Here is a 9,101-nt window from a genome sequence, read left to right as displayed (position 1 = left end):
GAGAACCATTACAAATATGTAATCATATCTCCACTAGAATCGGATTTTGGTTCCCTTGAAATACATAATTCCTAATTAAAACATATGGAATCCAGCTAATACAGCCTCATGACTAAGGGATTTAGTGAAGGTCAGGAATTTTATTATTACTGCTATGACGGTCCCCGCTGTCACGGGTCATCCTTAGCTTACTCCTCCTGCAGTCGCCCTGGGGATAGCTGACTCAGATAAATTAAAAGAGCTGCATTTGGGAAGCTTCCCCAACACACGAAAGGATTCGCCTCTTAATCTGTCAAAATCCAATAACGTTAAAGCAACTGCAACCTGCTTACGGCTCAGCAGGGCTCTCTGAGCCGACCCGCTGCTCAGCACTGGACGGGCGGCAGCAAGGAGGGATGGGACAAAAACCCACCTCGGAAGCAGCAGCAGCGGGAGAGATCTCTGCTGCTGAAATGTTTCGTGCCCAAGTGCTGCAAGCTCACATGAACCAAGTGGTTCAGCCACCCCAGGACATCGCACATTCCCCTGTACTTACCCCTTCCCCACGGCCACGAACACGGGACCCTCTGCACAACATGGGACACGTCTTCCCGGAGTCCTGCTCTCTGCTCCTTATCCTCACTGGCACAAAAATACATCTCAACGTGTCTGACATTTGAGTTCCTTTATAATAAAACACCACCACAGGTGTGCTTAATGCTCTGCCCAGATTATCTTACAACCGCTCACCTGTGTGCCTCAGATCAGCAGACTGCCTTTCACGAGGCCTTACAGCAGGCCTCTGGAAGGGGACAGCACCACGAGCCCTACTGCCAAAGTGGGGGACAAAGGAAAGAGTTCCCCCAAAGCCACTCCCTAGCAGAGACAACCCTCCTACTGATACTGAGCCTGCAGAACCACCACGGGCAGGTGTCCTCCCTTTCTTATAAACTCCTCTCACTTGCTAATCATTTTCATGTGCCTGTCAAGTTAACAAGGGAGTCAGGGAGCAATGTCACATCACATTTGCTGCATATTCCTAGGGGACGAGATCACCAGAGGAGTTAAAGAAGCCCCTTCTGCCAAGGTCACGGGCAAAAGGGGACCCTCATAACCTCCTGGAAGCAAAGGCTCAGGTTACCTTGGAAGGCAGCTTGTCCTGCCCGGGAGCAGATGTGGTTTGTGCGGAGGACGAGGGAAGTGACGCTGGTGGGGAGAGCTCTGCTCCCCTCCCAGTGCAGACACCTGCAATGGGTGTTTTGCGACCTGCCGCCCTCCTCTGGCACGCAGCTCGCCTTGTTGCTAATGGGAGATGCGTGTAAAATTCTCTGCTGGGTTATGGCGGCATTATTTTTTAAACAGGCAACTGCATTTTCTGCCTGTTACGCTGCTGGAGAGCAATCCAGATGCCGCTGTATTCCCGCTCGTGCCAGCCCAAGCCATTCCTGTAGAGGCAGGGACGGCCAGCGCGTGAAATCACCCCAGGGGAACGGCCCTTTCCATGCCTGCAAGCGCTTCAGGGAAAGTTGCTTTTTCCTTTTTTCCTTCAGTTTCAGCTCAGTGGCTAACATTTTAGCGCTAAGCACAGCAGCTTCGATAGGCCTCTGTTTCCAGTGTTTTGGGACCTGCTTGATTTTTGATGTATTTATTGCAAAGCCCACTGAGAGAGGAGCACCTTCTGGTGCAGTTACCTGCAGCTTATGCCACCTGGTGAGGAAGGCTAACGCACCTCCTGCTTGCCCTGTCATGAAGTCTAAGATGCTGCAACTTACCCATTGCCTTTAATCCTGCAGATAGTGGCATAACGAGATCCAGTGGCTGGGGGTTGACCTTAAAATTTGCCATTTCAGTGAAAGTAGTTAACGAGCAGGATGGCTTCGCAGGGAGCGGGGCAGCCTCTCCCACGCTGGCAGGCTACATCAAGACCAGATGCATCTCTGGGAGACGTGACTGAGGTCAACCATAAATTAACGGGCTCACTGCAAGGGGAAAAAATACTGGGTCCAATTGCATGGTCTGGTACGAAGGATGCCAGACGAGATGGGCCGATGAGCCCTTTCTGCACCCGTGAACTTTCTGAATCCTTCTTATCCGGAGGGGAAAAAATGGCAAGGGCTCCCTCTGCCATTTTACCATGGCTGATTCTTAATCAATAGCAGGGCTGGCAGTAGCTCTTGTGCAATACCACTTTCCCCAGAGCTGGGCCCTCTTCCCCTGCAATGCTCCCAACCCCTGCTGGTCTCAGAAGAATTGAGCCCAAAGCTCCACATAGCAATTCAAATGCATCACCAGACATTAGGCCACCGGGTTAACCACTGTTTAATTTCGTCACATTTGTTTGTGAGTTATGTACGTGCCTTTCTTTTGTCAACATCTCCTTTTAAAAAGGATATTGATTTTGTTTTCAAAGGCTCTCGAAAATAAAATGAATGACTACATTCTAAGGAAGAGTCATTTTCTCAACAGCTGTAAATAATTTATTGTTCGCAACCCACCCAGATCAAAAGATACTTCATCAACTGATGTGGCAAAATCTGGTGCAAGCTGCATTTCTATTATCTCAGATCCAATTAACCATTTGGAGCAGACTAAAACATAACTAGATCAATCCAGAATCAGATTAATATCCAATCCATAATCACATTAATCACAATCTGTCCATAATTAGCCATCAGATAATCCCATTGGACAGGAGGTGACATGCAGTATCCCATTATCTCATTAATTATCTATTTTCAGTATCAGACATTGTCCCCAAACACACGGAAATGTTTTTTAAAGGAAAAATGGACAGGGAATTCTCCTTTTGCTACATCCTCCCCATTGAAGCCCCCAATGGTTTGACGTTGGGATTTCTTTGTTTTTACATGTTCTGTTAGAACCAAGACCTGGTTTTTGAGAGATGTCATCTTTTTAAATAAAATATGATTATCTTAGGAAGATGGATAAATAAAACATTTGTTTCGTGTGAACAAGTTTATGAAAGAAAAGAAAACCCTTCATCAAAGGTTTTAATGGTAACATGATAACAATAGCTTTGCAATGCTAAATCTTATTGCAGATGGTTCCTGTCCTTTTTTGTAATGTAAGTGAAATTGTGTTCCATCTGTTTTAATTTTATAATGGACTTAATCCATGGCTGGCTCTGAAAGAATCAGCATTTACTGCCTTTGCAATCTGCTGCAAACAAAAAAATTGTTACCGTTTCCCCTTTCTAGAGGGAACTTGTATTTCTATTTGGGAGCAAAAACCAAAGAGTTGCTCCGTAGCGAGTGGGAAGCGCTGTTAGCCAGCCTCACCCCGCGGCCAGGCACCCCCTGCCAGCTCTCGCACCAAGCCCAACCGGAATTGCCCCAAAAGGAGTTGGAAACTCTGGACGCTGGGTGGAGGAGAGCAAGAAGTAAGCAGCGTGGCAGGAGAGGCTGCATTTGGTTTTGACTAGCAAATGCTTCCAGCGGTTCCAAGCGACCTGAAAGCGGTTTTCCAGAGGTCCCTCCTGACCTGAGTTATTCTATGATTTTATGATGTGCTTTCCCTTACCCCCCTCAAATGAACCAACAATTAACCTGTTTGTTTGTAAAACGTGGTGGTATCGGGCTGGTTTTATGCCTCTTGGCATTACCTGTGGTTGTTTTAAAGTTTTTCGTACATCACCTAGAAGAGGTTCAGGGCTTTCAGCATTTCCCTGGCAAGTCCTTTTTTGGGGGTTTCTCTAAACTGCTTGTGCAGCACTGCCTACCCCGTTCTTACCTGCCCGATCACAAACCCGGTCCAGTCCCACCGCACCTGCCTGGCGTCAGCGCACTGCTCCGTCCTGACACAGGTGTGCCTGCAGCACAGCTTTGCGCCGGTTTGGAAAAGTTTGGCTGGCTCAGCTGTAACCTTTCCTATTTCTAAGCTGGCAGGAGGTTTGGGAGAGCAGAGAGGACCCTGCCCTCGAGTGAGAAAAGGGGTGATGCAACATGGAGCATCCCTGCCAAGCTGCTGTATTCTTAGACGTGTCTCATTCTCCTATCACTCTGACATTTTATTTTTGCATTTTATTGTTAACACATGCAGATACTGACTCATTCAGGACTCCGTGGATTCCGGCTCAGGCTGAAGTCACCCTTCTGCACCCCCTTTCCTGCCAGGTGCCCAGGCATGGGCAGGACACCCCATGCCACCCCACGGCCACAGCAGCGCTGTGGAGGTTCCCGTCATCCATCCGACGGGGTCACTCCAGTTTGGAGAGCCAGCCAAACTTTTCCAATGCCCTTCACATCGCTCACCTCCCAGCTCAGCTCTGCCGCTGGCAAATGAACCATGCTAACGGCAGGCAGCGGTCGGACCACAAACCCCGACAGGCACCACGGCCACCCTGCAGTGCCACACAGGCAGGGGACATGTGGGCTCGCCCTGCCCCGAGGATGTCATTGTCACACCGCACCTCTGCACCTTGGCACATGCAGGGGCAGGCAGGGATGCCGAAACCCCCTGGCGACACATGCCCCTGCTGAAGTGGGTGCCCCAAACGCCATCCTGCTTCCTGCCTCGGCTCCTGCGCAAACTTAAATGTTTGCTTTCGACGTTTGAGGTCCTCAAAGGTGTTAGCAGAGGCTGTGGTCAGGATGGGGAGAGTGGGTCAAATAGTCAAACGCTGGTTATCCAAATCCTCCTCTCCTCCTCCTCAGCTTCTGGGGTTTCGTACCTACAGGGTGCCTGGCTCATACAAAAAACCAAGTGCTTCAGCTGGAAAACCCATCCTGCCCCCCCTTCCCCTTCCCAGCAAAACGAGCACAGCCTGCCCTTCCTGAGACAAAATTTAAAGTCACCAGGTCATTCCCCCGTCGTACAGGTTGGTCTACGCCTGTCAAATTCGTGTGCAAGATTAAAAAGGTGATTGCGTGGAGGGGAGGGACAGGACCGAAGCCCCAAGACAGCAGCAATCTCAATTCCAGCACATATAAGCTTTCACGGACCTTTTGAGCTACTCGTGCCGCTGTGCTGCGAAGTCTTGGGGAATTTAAAACTGAGTCAAAGGCCGCTGAAGTGCTCTCCCTATTTTTCTGCTAATGCACAGGAAGCCCATGGAGACCGGGGGGAAAGAGGGAGGAAAAACGAATAGAAGGGATAAAAAAGCAACAGGAGAGGTTCAGCTGCAGGAGCAGCACGAGATCAGGTGCATGAAAATGTGGTAAAATACTATTTTTCCTTCTCATTTCAACTCATCACCCGGCTGCTGCCCGGGACGGCCGCCCCGACGGTGCTGGCGGTCCGGTTCGGGTCCGTCGGGGCGGCCCTCCCGCGCCCCGCCCCGGCCAGGGAATCGCTCCGCGGGCGCGCAGCCTTGAGCCGCCGTCCGCCGCGGAGCCCCATCCTCGTCTGCCGCGGGGATGCGCCTCCGCGCAGCGCCGGGGACCGTCCCGCCGCGCCCGTCCGCGGGCACCTGCCTGCGGCACGCCGAAACGCAGGGAAAAGGGACAACGAAATAAGAGGGGAAAGAGAACGGAAAGAACAGAAAAGGGGCAATAAAAGGAGGAGAAAATAAAAGACGAAATAAAAGCCGAGGAACATAACAGGGAAAAGAGGGGGGAAAAAAGCTGAAACGAATCTGCATCTCCTCGGGCTGCCGGTGCCGCCGTCCCCTGCGCGCACAGGGACGGGGCGCACGGCGCCGGGCACGGCCCCAGGCGGTCGGAGGGTCCCGCGGGCGGCCGCGGCTCCCGGGTGGCCCCCGCGGCTGCCCGGGGCGCAGGGCGCCGAGGCGCGCACCCACCGCCCCCGCGGAGGAGCTCCTCCCGCGGCGCAGGGGCCACCCCCGCTCCCGTCCCAGCCGGCGTCGGGCCACGCCACGCCGGGCTCCCGCGGGGCGGCGTGGGGAGTCCGCGCCGCTCCGCGCCCCGCCGCGCGCCACCGCGCGCCCATTGTTCACCACGGCCAATCCGCGGGCGCCCTCCCCGCCGCCGCCAATCGCCTCTGGGGGCCGCGCGGTGAGGTCAGCGCCGCCCCCCCCCACGTGTCCCCCCCCCCCGCGGCCGGTGCGCGCTGACATCACGGCGCGGCCCGGCGGGGCGGGCCCGGGGGGGCGGGCGCGGCCCCCGCCCCGCGCGGCGCGGGTAGTGGTGGAGCGGCGGCGCCGCATCCCGCATCGCGCATCGCGGCCGGCGCGCAGGGGGCCGCCCGCATGGTGGACATCCTCCTCCCGCGGCCGCTCCCGGGCGCCATGGGGGAGCCCTCCAAGAGTAAGTGCGCGCAACGCGGCGCCGGGGCGGGCGGGCGCGGCGGGGCGGGCGCGGGGCGCTGCGGGACGCTGCGGGGCCGGGCTCCGCGCCGCCGCTGCCGTCGGGCGGGCTGGCGGCCGCCGCGCCGCCCCGGCCCCGCCAGCGCGGTGACAGCGCCGGGAAGGGCTGCGGCACCGCGGCGGGCGCGGGCGGCTGCGGGCTCGGCCCCTGGCATCGCCGGTGCCGCTGTTCCCGTTCGTGCCCAGCGCTCCCCGTCCCCCGCTGGCGCCGTTTCTTCCCGAATGCCTGTCCTCTCGGCTGTCCGCCCCGCGGGTCTCATTTCTTTCCGCTGTTCCGTTTCTTTCTCTCCTTCCCTCTGCTTGCCCTTTCTCTCCTTCCCTCTCTCTCTGCCCGTCTTACCGTTTTTCTTTCTTTTTCTTTCTCTCTTTCCGTGTTTCGGTTTGTCTTTTTTTTTTTTTTTTTTTAACGTCTCTTTCCGTTTTTATTTATTTCTTTCTCTTTCTGTTCTTCTGTTTTTGTTTGGTTTTATTTCTCTTTCCGTCTCTTTGATTTCTTGTCTCTTACTGTTGTCATTTGTCCATGTTCCCGTTTTAACTGTCTCTCTCTGTTTTTTTCGCTGGTTTTGTTTCCTTTCCGTCATTCTGTTTCTATTTCTTTTTCTTTCTTTCAGTTTTTCCTCAGCTTTTGTTTTAGTGTTTCTGTGTTTCTGCTTTTATTTCCTTCTCCGAAATTCTACTTTTATGTCTCTGTCTTTCTGCATTTATTTCCCTCGATCAAGTTTCTGGTGATTTTTTTTTTTTTTTAAATTTCTGGCTGTATTTATTTCTCTCCTTTCGTGTTTCCACCCTTTCTTTCTCTCCGTGTTTCTGTCTTTATTTCTCTTTCTTCCTAGTTTGAAAAAAAAAAAAAAAAAAAAAAAAAGACAAAGATACGAATAAGGAAAAAGCGTCTGTCCCTAATTCCTGGCGCTTCTGCCCTTGCGGGCCGCTGCCCCTGACCGTGCCCCGCTCGCTCCCGGCAGGGCGGCCGGGGCTGGCCCTGTGCGCGGGCTGCGGGGGCCGCATCCAGGACCCCTTCCTGCTGCGGGTGTCGCCGGACCTGGAGTGGCACGTCGCCTGCCTCAAGTGCGCCGAGTGCGGGCAGCCCCTGGACGAGACCTGCACGTGCTTCCTGCGCGACGGCAAGGCCTACTGCAAGCGGGACTACAGCAGGTGACCCCGAGCGCGCCGGCGCTCCTTAAAAAATACCCGAACCGAAACCCGAAAAAGCGCTAAAGCCCCTCGCAGCCCCCGCATTTCCCCCCAACGAAAACTCCGCCGCTGCCCGCCCCCGCGGCGCCGCCCCGACGGCGCGGCCGCGGGCCCTGACGGCGCCCCGCGTCCCCGCAGGCTCTTCGGCGTCAAGTGCGCCCAGTGCCGGGCGGCCTTCAGCAGCAGCGACCTGGTGATGCGCGCCCGCGACCACGTCTACCACCTCGAGTGCTTCCGCTGCGCCGCCTGCGGCCGCCAGCTGCTGCCCGGCGACCAGTTCTGCCTGCGGGAGCGCGACCTGCTCTGCCGCGCCGACCACGGGCCGCCCCCCGACGGCGCCGCCGCCCGCTGCCCGCGCAGCCCCGCGCTGCCGCCGCCCGCCGCCGCCGCCGCGCACATCGCAGGTACCGGCTCCTCCCGAAGCGCCGCGGCTCGGCCGCGGCTCGGGGCGGGCGGCGGGGGGGCGGGGGGGGCTGCGGAGCGCGGGCGGGCGGGCGGCGGCGCTGACGGTGCGCGCCCTCCCCGCCCGCCGCAGAGCCGGTGCCCGGGCGGCCGCCCGCCCCGCGGCCGCCGGCGCACAAGGCGGCGGAGAAGACCACCCGCGTACGGACGGTGCTGAACGAGAAGCAGCTGCACACGCTGCGGACCTGCTACGCCGCCAACCCGCGCCCCGACGCCCTGATGAAGGAGCAGCTGGTGGAGATGACGGGGCTCAGCCCCCGCGTCATCCGCGTCTGGTTCCAGAACAAGCGCTGCAAGGACAAGAAGAAGTCCATCCTCATGAAGCAGCTCCAGCAGCAGCAGCACAGCGACAAGACGGTGAGCGCCCGCCCGCTCCGCCGGGGAGGGGGGTGGCGGGGGGGAGTCCCGGGCCGGCGGGCTGGGGCGGCAGCCGCGCTGAAGCCCCGTGTGCCCGCAGAGCCTGCAGGGCCTCACCGGGACGCCGCTGGTGGCCGGCAGCCCCGTCCGCCACGAGAGCGCCGTGCAGGGCAGCGCCGTGGAGGTCCAGACCTACCAGCCGCCCTGGAAGGCGCTCAGCGAGTTCGCCCTGCAGAGCGACCTGGAGCAGCCCGCCGCCTTCCAGCAGCTGGTGAGCCGCGCCGCGCCGCGCCGGGCCGGGCCGCCCCGTCGGGCCGCGGGGGGCGGGCAGGCCCCGGCCGGCCGGGCCCGGGCGCCACGGGGGGGGGCCGGGGCGGGGGACACGCACACCGCGCCGGGCCCTCACCGCCGCTGCTCCCCCAGGTCTCCTTCTCCGAGTCCGGCTCCTTGGGCACCTCCTCCGGCAGCGACGTGACCTCGCTGTCCTCCCAGCTCCCCGACACCCCCAACAGCATGGTGCCCAGCCCGGCCGAGACGTGAGGCGGCCCGGCCGCCCGCCGCCGCGGGACTTCCGCATGCCTGCGCTCCCTGCATGAGACACCCGGCCCCGGGCCGCTCCCAGAGCGCCGGACAAACGCCTTTGTTTTTTAATTATTCTTATTTAAAAACAAACAAAAAATATGTTACTGCCGGCCAAAAAAGCACCGGGATCCTCGCTGCCTTCACCAGACCGGAGAGAGAGCCCCCGCCCTGGTTATTTCGTTGGTTTGGGTTTTGTTTTTTTTTTTTCCCTGCGGATTTCGATGTTTCTTTTCCCCAAAGAAACGCG

The 9,101-nt window shown here is 57.7% G+C and overlaps 1 protein-coding gene across 1 annotated transcript; it reads left to right on the top strand.

The window, feature by feature from the left end:
* Positions 1-6,145: 6,145 nt before the first annotated feature.
* On the top strand, positions 6,146-8,812 carry ISL2 (ISL LIM homeobox 2; the record flags this gene model as incomplete). Its single annotated transcript, XM_082321688.1, has 6 exons — positions 6,146-6,203; positions 7,225-7,414; positions 7,592-7,857; positions 7,989-8,272; positions 8,373-8,543; positions 8,696-8,812. The coding sequence occupies 6 exons, from the start codon at positions 6,146-6,148 to the stop codon at positions 8,810-8,812; spliced, it is 1,086 nt and encodes a 361-aa protein (XP_082177814.1).
* Positions 8,813-9,101: the final 289 nt, after the last annotated feature.

This window comes from Platalea leucorodia (assembly GCF_965183815.1).
Source record: "Platalea leucorodia genome assembly, chromosome: 9".
In the NCBI taxonomy this organism is placed as follows: Eukaryota; Metazoa; Chordata; class Aves; order Pelecaniformes; family Threskiornithidae; genus Platalea; species Platalea leucorodia.
The sequence above is the reverse complement of the archived record's forward strand: the minus strand, read 5'-3'. Positions and strand labels throughout refer to the sequence as shown.